The sequence below is a fragment of the Misgurnus anguillicaudatus genome, chromosome 11 (assembly GCF_027580225.2).
Source record: "Misgurnus anguillicaudatus chromosome 11, ASM2758022v2, whole genome shotgun sequence".
NCBI lineage: Eukaryota > Metazoa > Chordata > Actinopteri > Cypriniformes > Cobitidae > Misgurnus > Misgurnus anguillicaudatus.
This window is the reverse complement of record NC_073347.2, coordinates 16027624-16051171: the sequence shown is the minus strand read 5'-3', so window position 1 is coordinate 16051171 and position 23548 is coordinate 16027624. Positions and strand designations below refer to the sequence as shown.

The window sequence follows — 23548 nt, the reverse complement described above, 5'->3', positions numbered from 1 at the left end:
CTCTCTCTCTCTTTCTGCCTTCTTGATTGACGGCTCTAAATTCAAACACTCTTACCTTGGTTGCCACAATGACCACTTAGCATTTTGCTGCCCAGCTATGTCCATCACCTCAGAAATAAAGTTCCAATCACTCAGCTCCAGAGCCCTGCTGGCAGACCTATTTTCCACGGGCATAGGCAGGGCCACCACTGTCAACCCTGTGGGGCATAATGGGTCCTCACAGCTTCTCCAGTAACCAAAAATGGCAGGCGTAGTGGTCCTATCGGTGCCAGTTAACCGGCAGGACACCACTGCTACCCTGACCTGGGCACAGTATTAGTGCCTTCATGCAGAGGAACAGATGTTGTACCCTGTTCTGAGTCTGGTTCTCAGAAAGTCCATTTAAAGCTTAACATACAGACTCACTCTTCATGCACCTGCTGACTTTGCATGCTGGATTTCAGAGAATCACTCTACATACACACACAAAGAAGGTGGAAATGCTGTAACACTAAATGCTCTCAAACTTTTTACACTTTACACACACACACCCAACCCATGTGGTTTGTAGGTCTTCACATACAAACCTTCAGGTGAAGGTCCCACAAGTGTGAGTCGTAGTTTTCATAGCGACACACGCACAGACCTGCGCCCTCTGCCAGTCTGCAGAATTCAGCCAGTGTGTCTCCTCTGGTAGGAGCAAACACTAAAGCTGTGCCCTAAAGAGAGAAATCACAAGCAAACAATGTTAACACACACTTACATTTAAAGGATAGTTTACCCAAAAAGAAAAGTTCTCTCAACCTACATGTTTCGTTTTCTCCATCTGGCCTGACTTCTCTCCACCGTGCCTCAAAATCTACCCGCCGTACGTGGTGGTTTGCATGGTTCTATTTGATTTCTCCCAGGTATTATATTAGATAATAAACAAAAAGATTAAAGCTCACCTAATCCAATCAATGGCTGCAAGCGCATCCCCACTCTTTATAGATCAACTAAGCTAAGAGGATTACCCAAAGGTTCGAAATTTCTTTGAAATCTTTCGGTTTTAAATATTATTTATATTTTTGCTAATATTAATACTTTAATTAAATGGCCACACAACACAAACGAAACAAACAACAACTAATATGAGAAAAACAGGATCATCTCAAAACAACAGATGCTTTAATATTCTTATAAGCTGTACATGAGACATACGGTATGAAAAGCGCACCCATACATCTGCAGACGTGTTAATCATCTGTGTATGGTGCTCGCATGATCCACTTTCATTTTGCAATAACAAATTACAACCATTAGGTGGAAAATTAATTAGTTTTGATAAATCTGTTCAAGGATTTGGTCAGTACTGCTATGGGGACACAAAAGTCATCAACATTAATTCTGTTTTACTCTCAGCCATAGGGGATGAAATGAGAGTTAATGTTTATTAACTGATCAAGTTATTGTTTTGACTATTAGGCTATTACTATTAGGTCTGGAAGCATCTTATTAAAAGTTTTTACTATTTAAAAATCAATTAGGTTTAGACTACTTTGCATAGTGGGAATTAAAGCTCCTGTAAATTTGTCTTGATAATCAAATGATATTTTGAAGATTTTAAAGGCTGGATGTGAATAAACTGCACTTGAGAGAATTTCAAAAAGAAATGTCACCCCTTAATGTACTGCGATTTGCTAAAGCGAAGAAAAAAATGTTTTTTTTTTTAAATATCATTATTACATTCTCTTTCTAAGAATCACAAACCTGTGAAAACTACATGTTAACAACCATGTTAACTTTCCAAAGGAATAATTTTTTTTATTAACATTATCAATCCGGATAAAAGCACTCATTTTATAGAACGACTCATAGTCTCTCACTCACTCTCTCTCTCTGTCGCACGCCCGCACACATACATCAAATATCAAAGTCAACACATGAAAAACCTTAAAGATTAATACAAATCCTTTGTGATCTTTAAAGTGTTTTTCATTTGTTGTACAGGGTCTTATTGAGAGGCTATGAAAGGCTTGCGGGTCTTATGATTAGTGCTGAGCATAAAATAGATGAGATGACCCAATCTAAGTTGCACATAATAAGTATTAAAGTATTACATGATATTAATCCTGCCATTCCATTACTGTCTCAATCACTGCATGCCAACTAATTACTGAGAGACCAAACACAAAGTCACTTACATCAGGTCGCAGTAATCTTCTTAGTGCATCAACCAGACTGCCTCTGTACTGGTCAAGAAACAGGCTAAGAGAATGAGAGAGAGAGCTAGAAAGATTAGAATGCATTGCAACGATAATGGTTCAAGATAAAGCAGCAGGCTATTTATTTTCTTTGTTTACGAATAAATCCACCAGCACAGCAAAAAACAATTTGGAGATGGAAACCTCTTTTTCCTTAGAAGCGAACAAATCTCACCCTGACTTATTCCAGTGGGGCGATGGATGGCATTTTAAACATCAAAGGTAAAACACATAGGACGCAAGACAGAGATTAACAATCATGTCAGTGTCAGGTGATGTGCACAATGGTGCAAACTAAAACAGCAGCAAAACCAGACCCCACACTTATAATTCCTCAGGACTGAATGTAATGTAAAGCAGCAAAACATACTTTGGGTTGATGTGGATGGCAGATTATACACAATTTAACATACAACATACATACGTTTAACAACGTAATTTAACATACAATTCACAGCCTTAAATATTTATTGAATTACTGGACATTTCTATGGCTTTTATGTGCTTATTTACTCATTTTAAAGTACGCATTTTTATATAGAATAAATACATTTGAAACTCCCGCAAGTACTCTTCCAAGTTTATGTTTTTAGAGATTTATCTGTTTAGTCTTCATACTAAAGTTTTCCTATCACCTCTGACCCTGCTAAACACACTGCTCTCGCTTGCTACTGGTTAAAGGTCAAAGTTATGTTGATTACAATGATCTCACTGACCACGTCTAGCGGTCACACGTTTGACAGCTTGAAAAGTTTCATTAGCAGTTCAACTTTTGACCCAGAGTTTTAGGTGGAGCAGGTCAGCCTGGACAATAGAGGGTGAGTATGATGACCTTGACAGGGTACGTCAAACAAAACATTACACCATTGCTACTTCCTACTATACTATATTGACCTGAGTGATGTAATGCTTTGTTCGTTTTTCTTTTATAGAATATATACTGTGCAAAAGTCTTAGGCCACTACCACCAGACTTGTTGTTTTAGAAGGTTTAATGTCCGTCCATATTTATTTTTCAATCTATTTTATTAAGATACAAACAGAAAATACCGGAAATATGTACAAAAAATAAAATTTTCAGGACTAAATATCTTCAGTGTTTAGAGTGTGACCTCTCTTGGCACTAAACACATCTCGAGTGTTGTTGAGCAGAATGAAGTAAAAAGACTAATTTCTTTAAAATTAGATATTAGGATTAAATTTTATTTAGGTTTAAGAGATCCTGCAGTTTCCTGATATTGCTCAAGGGGAAGAGGAGTTTTAACATTTATAAACATTTATACACATAAATAATTTTTTTTATTAACAAGCCAATTACTATGTGTCTATCTTATAACTTTATAACTTTAATTTTTATACCCTTATATCTGTACTTTTTGTCCTTGTAGAAGGTTATCTGACATTCAGATCTCTCTCTGTTTTCCTGGCCTTTACAACAAAAGGCGGTGGTATGAATGTAGTGAGAAATGTGAGTGCAAAATTATGCAATGATATCTAATATGTGGGACCACAAAACCAAAATATTGAGAAAATCACCTGTAAAGTTGTCCAAATGAAGTCCTTACAAAAGTTTAGATATATTTACGATAGGAAATTTACAAAATATTTTCTTGGAACATGATGTTTAAAGGGGTGGTTCAATGGTATTTCATGCATTCTGACTTATTAACACTGTTTAAGAGTTGTTTCCTCATGCTAAACGTAGGCAAAGTGTCAAAAAATTATTTGGACGTGTTACAGAGTATTTCTATGCCGAATGCACTTCGTCAGGGTTCGTACAAGTTTCGGAAAGTTTTTTTCGATTACAGGTCCAACTGACGTTTCAGGGGTTTTCTATACGTATCACTTCTTTATATGGGCACTTCCCCCGGAAAACCCCGCCCACCCGTCAATCAGCGGGAGACGCTACAATGGCACAAAAGAAAAAGTGCGTTTTTGGATGTAAGGAGAAGAAAGCCAGCCTTATGGAAACAATGGATATAGTTTATTATCCGGGTAGCAGCGGAGTTTTGCGTGTGTGTTTGATGCGGTGGATTTTCCCAACCGGGTCATGATATGCATGCGGTAAGTAAGACTTCTGTCTTATGTTGGAAATAGGCGCGTGCATATTATATAAATGACACGAACATGTAGTGAATCATAAGTTATAAGTGTTGTAGAGTGTTGCATGACGCGTACTCGCTCCACCCGCGTTAGTAACTCCTCCCTTTTCATTTTTGCGTACGTTATCGGAAAGATTCGGTAAAGCTAATCTTTCTTTTATAAATCTGATTAAACGCAAGACTCTTCTGAGATATAAAGGATGTAATACTACTTTATAGGTACTCCAGATTAACATCAGAAATGCAGAAACAGCGTGTGTTACGTGAGCTTTAAGAGTTGATTCCTTATGCTGAACGTACACAAAGTGTCAAAAAAGCAGTTTTACAGAGTATTTCTGTGCCGAATGCACTTCGTCAGGGTTCGTACAAGTTTCAGAAAGTTTTTTTTTCGATTACAGGTCCAGCTGACGTTTCAGGGGTTTCTATACATATCACTTCTTTTTATGGGCACTTCCCCCGGAAAACCCCGCCCACCCGTCAATCAGATGGAGACGCTAGAACTTACAAACATCACATCACGCAACAGCTACAGCTGTGTTTAATTTCAAAACTCAACAATGGCACGAAAGAATAAGTGTGTTTTTGGATGTAAGGAGAAGAAAGCCAGCCTTATGAAAACAATGGATATAGTTTATTATCCAGGGTTGCAGTGGATTTTTGCATGTGTGTTTAATGCGCTGGATTTCATTGAAAAGTCCCTACCGGGTCATGAGTTGCATGCGGTAAGACAGACTTAGTCTTATGATGGATATAGGCGCGTTCATATTATATAAATGACACGAACATGTAGTGAATCATAAGTTAAACAGTGTTGTATAGTATTGCATGACTCGTACTCGCTCCTCCCGCGGTAGTAACTCCTCCTCCTTAATTTTTTCGTACGTTATCGGAAAGAATCGGTAAAGCTAATATTTATTTTATAAATCTGATTAAACTAAAGACTTTTTGGAGATATAAAGGATGAAATACTACTCTATAGGTACTCCAGATTAACATCAGAAATGCAGAAACAGCGTGTGTTATGTGAGCTTTAATGTAATATCCTAATGATTTTTGGCATAAAACAAAAATCAATAATTTGACCCACATATATTTTGAGCTATTTCTACAAATATTCTTATGCTACTTAAGACTGGTTTTGTGGTACAGGGTCACATATGACCTAATCCAATCTTCAAGGATTCAGTGAAGGCATTAGATATTAAAACTCCTTAATATCACAAAGTGTCATTTAGAAGCTTACACTAAAATGTCTGACATTATTGACAATCAGAGAGAAAAGCCATATACCCTATATACACATACATATTAGTACAGCTATTTACATGGCTTTTACTTGCTGGTTAATTATAGATTCAGCTGTGCCTAATAGTCATATGAGGCTTTCTGGGTAATGAAAGGGATTCAGAGTACAAAATATCCACTTTATGTACACACGCACACACACAGATGACAAATATAAGAAGTTTTACACAGAAATCGTACACAGGAGCACAGGCATCCAAACACAAATGCTTTGAATGATGAGGTTTATTTATACCATACACAGTATATCTTTCAAGGCGATTCTGAAACAAGTTACCAGTCTTTAAGTAGTGCTGTTTTTAACCATTTTTATGTTTTCATATTTTCGTTTTACTTTTATTATCTAGTTGAAAGGGCTAAATAATAAAGGTAGACAAGGAATTTAGATAAAGCAACATACTTAGCCACTAAAACTGAAATGAACAGTACACAGTATTGCTACTCTGACAGAAATAAATACAAAGATGTAAACACACTGCAAAGCTCAAGCAGGGATGAAGTATGAAAATGTGTGATAGAAAGAAACCAGCTGCACAACACAACTTCTAAAAAACTGAAAGCAAAAAACAAACATGCAAACAAATATACATAAACACAAAGAGCTTTATCTTGGAGTCACACACACAGTGAAGGCTTAGAGAAAGGAGAGATGCCAAGCTCTTTAACGATCAGTCAATCACACAGCAGTCATCGCAATAAGACCACAACCTGATTTACAGTGCTATATGTGTGTAATATGTAAGTTGATGTGGTATAGAGCTCTTACACATTCAATGTGTGAATCTGAATTGGCATAAAGCTGGCTTTGGTTTAGGTCCCAAAAAATACTTGATTCAGGATACTGCTGTTTCTAAGACAGCAATGATTCTTGTTTGAATAAATGTGAATACCAAAACAGTATTAAACAGTCATCTAGTAAATTTAACAACTTTGTAAACTACCCTTTATAATGTTTTCAGTAAATTTTGTAGGACAAGAATGAAGTATTCATAGGTTTGACATGCTGACAGTGACAGTAGTTATTGTTCGACATAACAAGTCGTCTAATTTTATTCCCCGACTATGGTTATCGCTGAACAAGGAAAATATGCATTTCTATATAAACCAACATTTTATTTACATTTAATCAGATTATGTTAGCATCTTTAGTATAATTGAAGAGCTCGGATGCAAAACCCTCTATGTTTTCTTGTAAATGAGCGTTTTTCAATCAGACTCTTAAAGGCGGAGTCCACAATGTTTGAAAAACGCTTTGGAACAGGAGACGGGCCGACTACCAAAACACACTTATAGCCAATCAGCAGTAAGGAGCGTGTCTACTAACCGACATCTTTGCCGGGTTGCGTATGTGTGGGGCGGGTCTATCAACAGAAGGTCCAGATTCTATTGGGGTAGGGGCGTGTTTGTTTATGTGATTTCAAATATCAACATTGGCTTTTCAAACATCGTGGACTCCGCCTTTAAAGGGGACATAACATGAAAATCTGACTTTTTCTATGTTTAAGTGCTATAATTGGGTCCCCAGTGCTTTTACCAACCTAGAACATGTGAATAAGATCAATCCAGTAACTCTCCACAAGCATGTGAAAAAAATAGGTCTTTAAAATTTGTCTCCCCTGGTGATGTCAGAAGGGGATAATATCGCCCTTTTATCTGAACTATCCAACCACGTCACTGCCATTTAGTGCAGAGATCAGCTCATTTGCATGTTAAATGACACACCCAAAACGGCATAATTTTGCTCACACCTACAAAGTGACAATTTTAACTTGCTATAATAAACTATCTGTATGATATTTTGAGCTAGAACTTCACATATTTACTCTGGGCACACCAAAGATTTATTTGACATCTTAAAAAAGTCTTGTGAAATGTCCCCTTTAATGGACTCTGCCAACAAAGTGGTATTTATGAATGGCCTGAGGCCGGGATTAAGCGGATTTGAAGCGAAAGTTTTTGATGAACATACAATATGTGCCGAGAGCATTCGGTTAAAGGCGGAGTCCGCGATGTTTGAAAAACGCGTTGGAAAAGGAGACGGGCCGACTACCAAAACACACTTATAGCCAATCAAATCAAATCAAATGCCGGGTTGCGTATGTGTGGGGCGGGTCTATCAACAGTCGGTCCAGATTTTATTGGGGTAGGGGCGTGTTTGTTTGGGTGATTTCAAATATCAACATTGTCTTTAAAACATCGTGGACTCCGCCTTTAATGTTTAATGAACAATTACATGGAATGTTTAAAACACTGACATTTATAAAGCTGCATTCAATCAAGGATTATCTTAGCATTCTTATAAAGAAAAACATTTTCTAGTCATACATTTTGTATACAGTAATAATTTACATAACAGTAATTGCTACTATACAGGTTGTAAAAGAAAGCACAGTTCCCAGGTCAAGTTCTGTCAAGATGCAGAGTAGCAAATGTATCAAGTACGTATAGTCACCCGTAAATGGACCAAAGGGAATCTTACAGACATATGGAGATCCACCTGCATCTCACAGGCACCCATTGCCATGGGAACTGCCAGAGGGATCAAGTGGAGGATACTGATGAATGATTCACTTATCATGAACACGGCTGACTGCTTCTTCAGATGCTTGACCCCAGTCTGGTGTTGTTACCATTCAAACTAAAGATCTAAGTGATGGGATGCAGCATGTTTTTCCAGAGTGCCATTTGATAGCACTTTAAAACGGACTCCCTGTGCGCGTGTTTAAATGCAGAGACTACAGAAGTGCTGATGAACAAAAACAGACACCATCTTTCATTAAGTCATTAAAAGATGTACATTCAAATTATCATAAATATTCAAGTGGACATTTCACAAGACTTTTTTTTTAAGATTGAAAATAAATCTTTGGTGTCCCCAGAGTACATTTGTGAAGTTTTAGCTCAAAATACAATACAGATAATTTATTATAACATGTTAAAATGTGCCGTTTCTGGGTGTGTCCTTTTAAATACAAATGAGCTGATGAAATGCAAACACTGATCGCCATTATGTGGATTTGTTGAAATTGAAAGTCAATTGTGCTGTCAATTACTTTCGCTCTCTCTTTCTCTGCCGTGATTGGTTAGTGCAGATTAAGGGGCGGTATTATTATTATTATTATTATAAGATCCCCTTTTGACATCACAAGGGGAGCAACATTTTAATGACCTATTTTTCACATGCTTGCAGAGAATAATTTACCATAACTAAGTTGATCTTTATCACATTTTCTTGGTTGATACAAGCACCGCGGACCCAATTATAGCACATGAAAAAGTCATTTTGTAATGCTTGTTTATTAATATTAAGACTCTATTTTATGTGTAATCTGGGTCGAATGTGCTCAACAGGCCTAGAGTCAAGAAATGGTTTAACAGGCATAGAGTCCTAGATAGTCATATGTGATTTACTGATTAAAAATGTATGTTAAAAAGTGCATAAACTTCACATGCTTCACAATGTACTTAACAGTGAGGAAGTTTCAAGTTTCATTTAAACAAAGGTGTTAAAGTCAGCAGTTTTAAATAAATATAAGAAACAAAATTAGTATTAATAAAAAGAACTGTTAGGCTATATATACTGTACACAATAAATAAATGTTCAACAAAATACAGTATACCCCTATAGGAAACAAACTATAAGACAAACTGTTACTTTAAAGAATATTGCACATCCTGAGATGATCGATGCATCTTAAACCACCTACTTCCATACTATATAGTAGGCGAAAAGCAGTAGGCAAGGCGAGTAGTATGTCCGAATTCATAGTATTCATAATAATAGTAGGTGAAAAATACCCGGATGAACTACTACTTCTGGAAAGATCTGGAAGTGTTCATCCGATGGACAAAAAGAAGAAGAGGCGTTTTATTTAAAAATGTCCGAAAGCAGGAACGCAGCTCTATTCAAATGAAAACACATATATTGCACATCCTGAGATGATAAACTAGACTAATATTCAAAGTTTTAATGTGAAAAGCTGCGAGTCTTTAGTCCTTATGCTTCTCCTACCACCCTAGCATAGCTTGCGATCTCAAGTAGAATAGTTTCATGAAGACAAAGACAAGGTGAAAAATGTGCTGTCTTTTGAAACAACCTTTTGCTATCATGGCTCTATCTCTCTCCCATCTCCTAGCGTGAGCTTCGCTGCATTATGTCCCGTCTTTCTTGACAATTGTCTGAAAGACTATAATTAATCGGAGCAGAAGTGTGGCTGTTGACCTTTTCGCAGGTGATCGTCACTACGGTTATGTTCTTTAATCGCCAAGCGATCACTCTCCTCACGACGCCAATTACAGATGAGTTGCCAGCGTGAGCAATGGGGGGACGGCCAATGCGGTGTGATTCATCCTAGCATACGTTCCTTCACTCTCTCTATCACACACACACACAGTATCTCCTTATTACACACAAATCAATCTCATGCTGGCCCTCTGCTACACATTTTACCTGCGTATTAGCTGCCATTTGTCTGACATTAGAATAATAGTAGGCTGTGCCAGGCTTTAGTGATCATCGCCAGAGAACACACAGGTATTATTATACCCCGCCTTCATCAGCCTCATCACTTTGTGTGCTAGATAGAGACAATGCCAAAGTACATCATGTGTGCTGGCTGTGTTTATAACAATGTAATTACAATAAATCTATATTGCAATAGATTATCATAGATACACAATAGATTTAAGAAAGAATGTATATGATTAGAAATTTAGGTTTGATTTTATTTGACAGTGTCCTGGTTACAGTGTAATTATATATTTAAGCACTGAGTAATAATGTTTAACAACATGTACTTACAATGAGGGTTAGGGTTTGGTTTGGGGTTGGTTGCATGTTATTATGCATAATTTACTGTTATTACTATAATAGTTACATTTCGTTGTACATCTAAAGTGTTACCAATATAGAAATGTGTAATATAAAAAACAACATAAAGTCTTAGGGCACCATGCTACCATTAGATTTGTTGCAATTGTGTAGTGATCTTATATAATTTTTTCTCAGTTTCTCTACAGGAAATGTGTATGTAATATTAAAAACAGTATAAAGGTATAAGCTGAAGTGTCAAGTTTTCAGGGTAAACTCCCCTTCCACTTGAACAATAGCAGGAAACTGCAGGATCTCTTAAAACTAAATAAAATGAAATCCTAATTTCTAATGCAGGGTTTATGCTACGTTTACACCAGCTGCGGTAGAGGTGTGAAGTGCGAGTGATTTAATTGTTAAGTCAATGTGAAGACGCGTTGACGCGTGTCTGAAGGTCTCACGGCGCAAATGAGGCGTTTGATGCAGCGCGGAAGACACGATTCCGCCTCATTCGCGCGTCTAGTTCGCGCTCTTATTTCTATAGAAACAGGAATAAAAAGGACCTCGCTTGGAAGAGTGTCAGGGACGTCATTGGGCAACCTGGTTAGTTGTAAATTTCACTTTTGAGTCACGTGACGTTTATCGACCCGCACCGTTTATTTTCCCCCATAGTAAGGTGACTAAATACAAACCGGTAACTTTCTCGATAAATGCACAATCAACATCAGCCATCCTGCAAACAGACAACCGCATAGCACTTGCCCCTCCCACAAGAAGCGGATTTTGCCTCTGACGCACGTCAAATGCTTGCATTTTCTGCGCGTCTAATTCGCTCTTGACGCGATTTTGGCGCCTGAAACGCGGTTGGTGTAAACGCAGCATTACACCAGACGCGGTAGACGCGGCAAGTACGAGTGATTTACATGTTAAGTCATTGCAAAGATGCGATTAGGAATCCTTCGGTACACGTTGTAAGCGCTGCGCGAATGGCGCGGATCAGGACCTTCCTGTAGTGATGACGTGATTACAGGAAGCAAGCGGAGTGGCGGAGTCTCAGCGGAGTTGCAGAAGCCCCTTCCATGACGCGAATTTCTGCGAATTCTTCGAATTACTAGAATTTCACGCATGGCTTTCACACGCGAATGAAGCGAGTTAACTCAAATGTTCAAGCATTCAACTACGTGCGAAACAACGCGGCTGGTGGGAATGCACCATAATTCTAATTGAATGACTTTAAGACTTCAGTCTTCTCAAAAAATCTCAAGATGTGTTAAGTGCCAAGAGAGGTCACTCTAAATACTGACTGATGCCTGAAGAAGACATTTAGTTATGAAAATTGTTTTGTTTAAAATTTTTGTACATATTTCCTGTATTTTCTGTTTGCATCTTAAAAAAAGAGTGAAAAATAAATATGGACGGACATTAAAAGTTTGCTAAAACAACAAAGCTGGTGATGATGGTGGCCTAAGACTTATCGGCCTTCATCATCAGCTGTTTTTAAAGAATCGGTGAACGGTCCATAGTGGAAAAATGCTTTTAGGAAGTTCATAAGTTCATAGTAATATCAAATTCTCTTGCATTACATAATGAAGTCTGAATGTAACCTTCCAGTAGCTAAATTTACTCTAAATGAGTGTAAAAAACGTGTGTAGACATAACAATGCATTCGCACTCACACGCAACAGAAAAAACAATAGTTCCACATGTTCAGGACCTGGCTAATTGAAATGTTTGTATTGCTCTACAATCTCTCTCTCTCTCTCTTTCTCTCCTTGCGCAGGCATAATTATTTGCAATTTGCCTAAGACATCCATTTGCTGGGACGCCAAGCATGAAAAAGAGGCAATTTCTGAAAAATGGAAATGCCTGACGGAGCCGGCGGAGGGGAAATAATGCAATGCCATCCTCGGGCTGATGGCTGCCATCTGATAAACGTTACAGGCCCAGGAATATTAATGCCACATCACTGGGACAACAAGGTGCACGCTCTTATTGAAGGTGTAGACATATTGTGGCTGAAAATGCTGGTTACATACCAGATATGATAGTTATTTTGTAATAGCAGTAAGAACGGCTGGTCTAGAAAGATGCATGAACTGCTTACAAAACCACACTGACGCGTCCCAGAAACATATGGCATTTGTAAGCACGAAAAATTGAAGGTGTCATTGAAGTTATCAATAAAGCTTGGTCTGAAAGATGTGTTTTAGAGCTATTTAAAAGTCTTAAGATTGCCATATTTAAGGTATACCAGCTGACAGTGGATCTTTGAAGAGCTGACAGTTCAACAAAAGGGTCAACCTACCAGTCAGCGCACATCACCACGTCAAAGCGACCCTCCAGAGCAGACACGTCAGCCTCATTGTCCCATCTCACGACACTGAAAGTGGACAACAAAGCAAGAGTCGGTGCGCGTTTATGAAGAACCAATGATAGCACTCAGGAGCTGTGTCATAAACCCTGTTGCACAAATTACCCATAATCCCACTTACAATGAAGTGTCCAGAGTGGGCATTTCACACACCCAACACTATTTTATTTGTTCTGCTGTCTGCAAGCGATTGTCTTCTCTATTTTCTTTAAGTGCTAGGGCCGGTTCTCAGGCAACCATATCTGATTATTAATTAGCCATTATTAACAGTCAGTAAACAAAAATTATGTCTTGTGGAAATACAATCTCCTCTCTCAACGGGGGTCCGCGACGCTTATTCACTGGCTTGAGAAAGCGAATCTCCCACCCCCTACCCCTCCCTCAACCAATCACGCACGACCTTCACCCCACTCAAACCGCGCGCTCTGACAGGAAGCCTAATCTCTAAAGAAAACAATCAAAGTAATGCAGACTAATTATACGTTTACTCTTTCACTTCATCAGCCCAGTGTAAATACACAGGGAGGGGGAAATGTGCAGAGCAAGAGAGAGAAGTGTGTGTGTGTGTGTGTGTGGGGGGGGGGGGGGGGTGCTTAGATCACTGAGTGCCAAAATTACTTTTTAGGTGATAATGCATTTGCGTGATGGTGTGCGCAGTGGATGAGCTGTGTTTTGGCAAATGTGAGAGCGTGTGTGTGTTTGAGTTTTCTAGATGAGGGCATTCAATCATGGAGAGTGGTTCATCATCGCTCTGCATGGATACATCTCAGCACGCTGCCGTTCCAGCGCTCACTCCGCGGGCCGCGCATACATCGTTAGCGGGCCAACCGGGTTCAGGGTGTGAAGCCCTCATTTTTGCCTACTTATTGACAGTATTATGTTCTGAACACAAGTGCCATAAATGCCACTTTACCAAAACACACTTTTTATACTTTGTGGCATGCTCAACTATTCAAAGCTTCATGTATTTGGTGAATATTTGGATTTAAACTGGCATAAAACTAGACTTTGTATGGCTGTAATGTAAAAGCAATACTGTAGCGACTTCATTATTTAAAGGGATAGTTCACTCAAAAATTTTGAAAATTATGTGTGTCTTCTTTCTGGACATGGACAGTATACCGTGCATAGATTTTAATAATGAAGGGTCGGCAAGCTCTCGGACTAAATCTAAAACATCTTAAACTGTGTTCCGAAGATGGACGGAGGTCTTACGAGTTTGGATTGACATGAGGGTGAGTCATTAATGACATTATTTTCATTTTTGGGTGAACTATCCCTTTAAGTCTCTGAAAAGGTGTATGTATGGAGGTTCCTACCTGGTGGACACATTGGACGACAGGAACAGCCCATCTTGTCTGTTTCGCTCTATAACACTGCGCACATCTGATACATAGGTTAAGACCAAAAACACCAAAGTTTCATAACAAATACTGTACAAACACAAAAACTAAACATCATTTCCAAAGAGACCAATGCATTCCTGTTCAATTGATTAGCAAAGAGCTTATTCTCCAATTTTTTTTTTAAAGTGATGAAGTCAACAAAATTGTGCATTCATGGAAGCATGGAAATAAAGTAAGTGAGTAAAACATGTTAAACAATTCAAAAAAGATTTTGGTAACACTTTATTTGAAGGGGTGTTCATAAGACTTACACGACACCTTCATAATCATGTCATGACATGTGCCATGAACATGAAGGAGATTTTATGCATGACAACTGTCATGGAGTGTCATTTGTTCAAATATGTAATTTTTAATGGAAAGATGACATTGTTTGAGATGTCTTGACAACTTGACAATACCAAGAAAACATAACTGACCACTCTTTAACAGTGATACAAATAGAATTTGTCATTAAAATGTCATTAAGTGTTAATACTCGGCCATATAGTTTTATAACAGCTTCATGAATATTCTTCGGTTCACAATGTTTTTTTTTAAGTTTCCTTCATGTGTTTAAGAAATAAAATCAATCATCCAATAATAATAATAATAATAATAATAATAATAATAATAACTAAAATTGATCAAACTTTATTTTATTGCATTTGGAGACCTGGATTCACCTAAAATTAAATGAAAACAGTACAATAATGGGTTAAGTCATGTAGCGTTGGGTCCATATCGCTGGAAAACCTTATTTACATTTAATTAATTAATTAAATGTTTTGTTCGTTTTTTTTCTATGTCAGAAAACTTCAGAACCCCTCTGTGTGAGGAATAATAAGTTGTCAGTTTTTTTATGTATTGTGCCCATACATAAAGTTAAGTATAATATTTTGACGTGTCTGTTAGATTTTGTTAAGGTATTTAAAATTATTTAACAGAGTATTAACACTTGACATTTAAATGACAGTTTAATGTAATGTTAATCCATAAAGCTAGGTTGTTTCTTAAGTTTGGTAATTATTCGGCTATGTCATGTTTATGACAGATTTATGACAAGTTAGGATGTATTGGTTTATGTCAAGTTGTCATAACAAAGACAATTAAAACAATGTCATATTTGCATAAAAAATGACATAATTTAACAAATGACACTTAATGACAGTCATAAAATCTCTTTCATGTTCATAACACATGTCATGTCATGATTATGAAGGTGTCATGTCATCGCTTCAAGTAAAGTGTTACCAAAATTATTTTGTACTTTTTTTAAATTAGACACCCTATGCTAAATTACAGCTATGCACATTCTCTACCAATGCAGTCAAAGCTTTTAAATGATATTAAAAGGGCACATATTATGCAAATTCCCCTTTTACAAGGTGTTTGGACATAAATGCATTTTGGCAGTGTGTGAACACAACAACCCTACAATGAAAAAAAACACCCGCTCCTTTTTTAATCCCCATTAAACCGAAGCAGTCTGATTAGACATGCTGCTTTGATTCTCTTGTTAATGTGATGTCACACTAACAAACAGCCATGCCCACGGGCACTGACTGACTGGTTAACTTAGCTAAAAACACTTTAGAAAAGATTTTGGGTGGTCACTGACTGTTGGTAATGGAGTGAGGAGCTATTTGCATTTAAAGGTACACACATGAAAACAGCGTTTTTTTGCTCCCACCCAAATAGAGGCATTTTGGACATGCTACAACAAATGATCTGTGGTGTATCTTGAGCTAAAATGACAGAAGCACATCCTAGGCACACTTGAGACTTATATTACATCTTGTAAAATGGGTATAATATGTGCCCTTTAAATCAATACTGTATGCTGAGCAATGTTACTACAGTATGTTGACTGCTTTTACTGTACTATACTGAATGTGGTCCAACCCATCCACTTAAAAAAATCTAGTTTTGCAAAGACACTTTAATTAATGTTGGTAGATATGTAGGTGAGACACCAGAAAGTTAATATGACAGTTTTATTGTCTGTACAGTATAAGTAGTGCATTATAAAGTCAAATAATTTTTTCTTGAATCAAGACTTCATAAAACTCAGCTGAAGTCCAGTTTGGTTATGTTATGAAAAATTCTACCCATCGTACGAGGTCAACCTACATAGTCCTCTCTCTCCACACTTTATCCTCAGATTACCACTGAGCTCCAAACCAAATCATGCAAAGCATCGCCATAGGTAATCAATAGGGAGGCTTTTAACCTGCGGCCATCTCCTCAGATGGGCCTCCACCCATTGTGGTTATACTGCGGGATTGATGTCAGCATGTCTATGAATAGACCCTTCGACAGTTTTAAGCTAATTCAATTACGATTTCTTGCTTTTCACACTTTCTCTCTCGCTCCGTGGAAAACAACCGTAGCAAATCCAATCTATAGCGTAGGGATGGAGGGTAAATCCCTCGATGAAAGAGGGCAGGAGGGGAGGAAGCTGAGCGTGCGTGTTACACTGGTGCGATCAGCTGCTAAGGAGAGAGAAAGTGAAAAGCTTACAGTGTAATTCAATCAGTAAAATACCACTAGGGGAGAGGTCAGTGTTGCTTTCTCTAAATCGGTATCTTTCTCATTTCAAAAGTGCCAAAAATCACTACCTGAGTAACACCTGCTCTAAAATCTAGAGGGCTGCCTATGTAGCGTTATAGGTGTGCTACTAATGTGAAGGTTGTTTCAAAAGTAAGACCGTTCAATTACGCTACCTCCTAAAATACCTCTTTTAGCCAGATTTTAAGGTAGCAAGCTTTTAAGGCATATATCCTTTCTGCAGAAAGCAATCCCATAATGCATTGGGACGAGCATAGTGAAAAATACACAGAAGATAGTGAAGGCTACTAATGTGACGGTTGTTTCAAAAGGTAGACCGTTCAATTACGATGCCTCCTAAAATACCTCTTTTTAGCCAGATTCTAATGTAGCAACCTTTTAATATCCTTTCCGCAGAAAGCAATCCCATAATGCACTAGTGAAAAATACACAGAAGATGGTGAATAAAGAGAAGTAATTCTTCATTTTGCAGGAAAAGTACATATACTGTTATAACAGTTTGGTGTAATTGATGAATTTACTTATTTGTTTACTGCATGTTTGTGTGTTAAAACTACTGAAATATATCGACAGTCTTTTGAGTCTATTTTTATTCCTCTTTTTCTAGATTTCGTAATGGTTAGAATGCTGTTTTAAAAGCAGCTGTCTTTTTAGCAGTATCCACTAAGGACACTTTTGAGGCTGTGAAACAGACATTGTTTTAAGTTTCAGACAACGTATGGACAGAAGTGGGTCAATGACGTGACGTTATTATTTTATGTCCGTATGGTTCAATTAAATGCAAAAGAGTTACAATTTCAAAATAAATTTGCAGATTACTTACATACATTCTCTTTTTTGAAGACCAAGTCTAAAAATTTTGGTTTTAAGAATATTTGGGGGATAATTGCAAAAATGTCAATTATGGTGTAACATGTGTCAATTGGTGTAACTAGTATTTTTATATAAATATATTCATAAAGAAATGTGGAATAAAATGTAATCATCTAGTTTAGTGTAATATGATTTTTTTGCAGACACAGTTAGGAGCAAACATCAGTAGTTTCAAAAGCCGCTGACCCTTTTCATCCCCTCATTTTTTCCCTATGCAACAAAGATATAAAATACGACACGGTACAAGGTTCTCGCAAGACAAATTGTCCTTTCTTGGCCCGATCATCAGATCTCTCAGTGTTCTATTATGGCAGAAACATCTCTCAAACAAAGCACTTCCAATTAATTCCCTATCAGCCTACTGCCAGTCTATTCACAATCCATTACAAGAAACAGTTCAGAGACAGTTTCCCAATGTTTTCAGTATGTTTTGCTCGCTTTCCCTTCCCTCAATTTTCTTTTAAACAAATCTGCTCTGAATGAGGAATTGTGTTAATTTTATGCCACAACCATTGTTCTCAGAGTCTTGCTATTCAATAAAAGCTCACTGTAGTGGCATAGCCGGTTGTTGCGCTAATGAATGCGGGCACCGTAATTTTCCACGTTTTTGTTCCACGCGCCTTTTTAGTTTGAGCGACCGCGGTGGAAAGATGAGAGACGGAGATCAGGAATACAAAAAGGAGAATGAAAAAAAGACAGAAAGAAGGAGCTGTGCCCCTGTCACCTGTTTAAGCTTCATCTGTGCTCCTGGCAAAGAAAAAGTCAATAGGGGAATGAAAGAGGGGGTTAGGGTGAGACAAGGAGCAGGTGAGTCAACACACACAGCGGTAGCCTTCAGTGACATGAATATGTATTAAACATGCTAAATGTAGGTTTCGGGTGTCAGCTAGATGATTTGACTCACATTTACATGTGATGGAGTGGGGGTGTGAGGGTATTCTTTGAGAAAGCGCATGTTAAGAATGGCTGGCTGGATGTGTGTGAGGTCGAACATGGAGCGAAATCTGAGGTAAATACTGAGGTTTTGTACTCTGAGCTGAGCTTTACTGAGACTCTACACATTGCATGTGTCATTTCTTGTGCTCCGATACAGCATCTCATGACATACGGTAAATTTTGTAGTGGTCCTAAAACACGGCCATGCAGCATCCCTCAACACAAGGATACTTTGAATCGCCTTCTCGTTTCCATCTGACAGCAGAACTTCCTTTGCATCAGCACAAACCGCAATCTGAAAGATAAAAAATTATACACGATACATAAATAGACTAAAACAAAAGCAAGACCTCCTCACCACATCGTGCACAAGCACGTCATATCTGAACACTGCAGGCTTTTAAAGCCCTACTCCAAAACGACCACCCTCACTCCCTTATTTCTGCTCCCTCTCAACCATCTCCATCTCTCTGCCTTTTTTCATTTTACGTCTGCATTATTTTAATCATTCAATCAAATCAGTCAATACTTTTATCATTCCCGGTGGCTGGGAGCCCTCTATCTTGCTATCACTCTGTTGGGTAATTGCATTGTGACAGGGGATGATGGCGAGCGCAGAGCCTTTCATTTGCAGTGTGGCGTTTATCAGGCGGGGCCATCGCGCTCCGCTGTCACTCCTTACTCAGCTCGTCAGGCCTGCCTGATGCCCTTCATATAACTTTGCTATGCGAAGCCACTGCCTTTGTGCTGCTCCGCTGTCAGCTCTTTCTTTGCTCTTTTATATACAGTCTTTTCATTCAAGTAGTCGTCTTTATCAGAGCTCTGGTGTAACAGTTGTTTGGAGAGGAGCAGCGGGCACATGCAGGAACAGACGGACCGCGCGTGTTCGCAAAGGCAGTCAGGAGATTTTACATTTGTGCTTGTGAATGATAAGGTTTTAGCTTTATGGGATTTTTGATTTTAGAATATTTATCATTTATCATATATATTTAGATTTGTTCTAATAAGAATGGGATTATTTAGCTCATTATTTAGCTCAAGGCCTTGAAAAGATGCAAGATATGTTGTTTCACAAGATGGTTAAGGTGTCTTTAATTTGAGCTGTTCATGCCACTTGCATCAGTTTGGGTCAAGGTAACATCTTTCAATTTGATTCAAACCACATATTATGCTGTCTTGTCTTTAAAGGTTACCAGCAGCAATTGGTAAGTAACTCCTCTATTTCCTCACATTTGGCACTGGAAAATATTAATTTAAAAGCTATTACATTAGTAAAAAAGGAAATTAAGACAATACAGCACAAATCTTTCTCCAGAGTAATGGAGAGCTTTTTGCCCTATGGGCAAGAGACAGGTCACGGGCTCCACAACCAGCTAGCCATATGGGCATTAAGACCTGCAGAAAACCAACCAGTCACCCAAAAAAAATTTAGTCAGTGCTGCCAAAATTAAAACACTGCAAGGCACTTGACGGAGGAGAGGGAACAAAGAAAAGAGGACACATGCATGTTTCCCCCATGAATTATGTCTGTAAACAAGGATACCATAGGAGGAGGAATGCGAGTACAAAAAAAGAGTGAGCAATCGAGTAGGGTACGAAGACGGCGATCCACTGGAGGTCCGTAATGTCACAACACGGGGTTATTGAGTGGGGAGATACAGGAAGGCTGGTCTTGTGAAGGCGAAATCGATAACATGTTAAGCCTGTCCATCTGGAGAGGCTACTACAAACTACTATACACTACACACAGTCAGAGCCTAAGCCACTGATGTGTGTGTGCTTGACCAAAAGTAAAGAGTGAAAAAAATGATGTGAATATTAGCCGTGTTTGAATGCTAGCCTATTGGGCAGCACATGTTTATGATCACTGAGGTAGAAATTTCAACGTGTGCTGGACGATTTTGTGTTGCTTACAATATGCCCATGTTAGATTGCCCATGCTGATGGAAATTGCCCATTTGCCTGTGACTGTCTGTCTGTGCGAGTATAGTCTATATCATTTTGGTGTTCACTTTTGACTTACCATGAGTCCAGCAAGACATGTCATTCCTCCACCTAACTCGCACACCGATGAGCCCCTGTGACAAAGAAAGAGAGAGATACTGACATGCTGCGTTTAACATGTGCCAGTTAGTAAAATATCAGTAAGTTTGCAAACTGAAAAAAAGAGTAAAGAGGAGAACGAAAGAGATGGATAAAGGAGGAGGCAGAGAGAGAGAGAGAGAGGGATGGCTGTTGTGTCTTGACAATAACACTAATTAACTTGCCTGTGTAGGGGGATACCATTGATTGGAATGCAATTCCACTGCGCTCATTGATCTCAACCTTCCTTCTTCCTCTTTCTCCCTGCATGTGGCCAAATGTGGGTGTATATGCATTCACAAAAGAAAGCGCAATTGTCCTTTTTCCTGCTGGAATGTGGATTTGTGGGGCGGTAGTAACAGTTAATTAAATTTACAGGGATCTCTGTTTCCGCTTTGATTCTGTACTGTACTTCAGTACAAAAAAAAGTATGGCAATGGCGTAGTGTTAACAGGGTACTAAATTATTACGATATTCATACATGGCATGGTCCTTTAAATTAACACGGTCTCCCATTTAAAATAAAATTTACATATTATCAAAAATATAATTTAAGGTGGTGTTTCTAAACTCTAAGAAATGCTGGGTTGTTTGCGTAAAATGTGAACAAACCCAACCAGCGGTTTTAATTAAACTATTTTAAGTTTTTTCAACCCATAATTAGAATTTTTAGTTTAGGTTCACTTTAAACCATGGTTGGTCCTAAGGTTCTGTTTTGTACCTTTAAAGTTATACTAAACATAATAAGATCTTGTACCTTTTTGGGTACATTACTGTACCTTAAAGGGATAGTTCACCCCAAAATGAAAATTCTGTCATCATTTACTCACTCTCTTGTTGTTACAAACCTGTATACATTTATTTGTTCTGCTGAGCACAAAGATATTTTACGAAATGTTTGTAACCCATCCGTTCGTGGACCCCATTTCCTTCTATAGTATTCTTTTTCTATTATGGAAGTGAATGGGGTCCACAAACTGTTCGGTTACAAACATTTCTCAAAATATCTTCCTTCGTGTATATCAGAACAAAGAAATGTATGCAGGTTTGTAACATGAGAGTGAGTAAATGATTACAGAATTTTCATTTTTGGGTGAACTATCCCTTTAAGGATTTATTAAAGGTACAGTTTTGGACCCCTAAAAGTTTTTCCCTTAAAGGAGTGGTGAAGTAAATACTCAATTTTAACTTGATAATTTGTTATATAAGAGGTCATCATACTTAAATAAACATCCTGCAAATTTCAGAACTGAAAACGTTCGTGCTACGAAATATAACAGTTTTTGACACCAAGCCAGTATAACAGCCGAGTGAGGAATTCTGAGAAATATGACGTCAGAGTAGAATTGAAGTACCCCCCTCCCCCCCAAATACAACAACCACTTCTATAGCCCCGCCCACAGCTTCGCATGACACACGTGTGTCTCAACAATCAGTAAGCATGTCTTTGAAGATTGCCAAATGTAACCAAAATGACTTTTAAATACATCTTTTCTGAGAGACTTTTATTTTGACGCAGTGATCTGTTATGATAAAGTAACCATGGAAACGGAGTTTTCGGTTGTGGAAGAACCGTCTATGGGAAGAACACTAACGCTGGATAACGGAGGCTCAGAACATAACATTAGGAATGCGTGGTTAAAGTTTTTTTTTGAAGAAGTTCCAGCTGGCGTGGGGAGTGTTTGTTTACTTTGTGTACCGTGGATTCATTTGTAAAGAAGCAAGTCAATGCTGGACTTGCAGAGAGACTGTGATTAAAAGCACCACTAATATTGGATCTGACAAAAATGACACAGCAGTATACACAGTAAGTAAAACAGTTTACTTTATTTAAGTCACTTCGTTTCACTATTGCTTTGTTAGAAGAGATCGCTTGATGTGTCCTGTTGTTGTGTCCTGTTGTAACATCCGTGTCTAAACACGTATGTTTGACTGTTTTAATTTACTAAAAACATTAAACGATTAATAAAGGTGCAACACTTAACAATACGACTGTAATTTAACGGTAGAAACATACAAAGTTAGTGATAAGGAAGGACTTACCAGCCGCAATTTAGATTCTGGTGCCCGCTTACTGTGTTGTATACGGTAATTTAGTCACTTCGGGTTTCAAGTTTTGTTTCTACTTTACTATACGTATTGTCATTTATGTGTATCATCTTTAGCACCCAGATTCTTTTGTGGCTCAAACATATATGTGTTTGGCTGCTATTTTTACACATTAATGTTTTTAAAACATTTCCCTACATGTAATGACGGGGAATGAAGCTGTCCAATCATAGCAGTGGGCATTTACGTCCAGCTCTTCAATGCGGCCCGCCCCTTCAAACGAACCATTTCTCAGGAGAGCCACTAATCCATGTTACAAAATAGCCCATTACTACTTGCTTTTGATGTTTTTGAATGTAAAAACCACGCGAACATCACAAGTAGACATCAGACAACAGTATAAAACAATAAATTCGACAAATTCATGGCCCCTTTAAGGTACACAATAGGTACTTTTGGCATAATATTTAACCCCAAAAGTTACAACATTACATTTTAAAATTAACCATTGAGGGTACCACCCCAGCAACAGAAAAGGGAAAGTTTTGTACCCTTTTTTTTTGACAGTGTAAATTGAAACAACCCAGCATTTTCTAAAGTACAGTATTTCTGCTTTTATAGAGGTATGGAAGCAGGATCTTGAATTTAATTTAAAACTCATACCCACTTGTTTTTTCGTGATGTTACTGTACCCATGTTATTTTTTATTTAGTATGTTTATAAGCATTTTCATAAGTAAATAAAAACATTTTTCCTGAATTATGAATTTCTTTCCAAATGAAGACATTTCCTAAGTATAGTAAGCACACACCAGACCTGCACCAACAGAAATGACAAATAATT

The 23548-nt window shown here is 37.9% G+C and overlaps 1 protein-coding gene across 3 annotated transcripts in view; it reads right to left on the bottom strand.

Moving 5' to 3' along the window:
• The window catches only part of camkmt (calmodulin-lysine N-methyltransferase), a 108278-nt gene that overhangs the window by 7417 nt on the left and 77313 nt on the right, over positions 1 to 23548 (bottom strand). For 2 of the 3 annotated variants that reach the window (XR_008635483.2, XR_008635482.2), the window contains exons 5-11: positions 20598 to 20652; positions 18806 to 18869; positions 14129 to 14195; positions 12744 to 12818; positions 2163 to 2226; positions 567 to 698; positions 56 to 452 (exon numbers count right to left, since the gene is read on the bottom strand). Coding sequence is in view for 1 of the 3 variants with exons in the window: in XM_055171023.2 (XP_055026998.1) it covers positions 567 to 698; positions 2163 to 2226; positions 12744 to 12818; positions 14129 to 14195; positions 18806 to 18869; positions 20598 to 20652 (457 nt within the window). In the remaining 2 variants the exon portion in view is untranslated. The remainder of the gene's footprint in view (positions 1 to 55; positions 453 to 566; positions 699 to 2162; positions 2227 to 12743; positions 12819 to 14128; positions 14196 to 18805; positions 18870 to 20597; positions 20653 to 23548) is intronic. The other variant, XM_055171023.2, reaches the window with a different exon arrangement.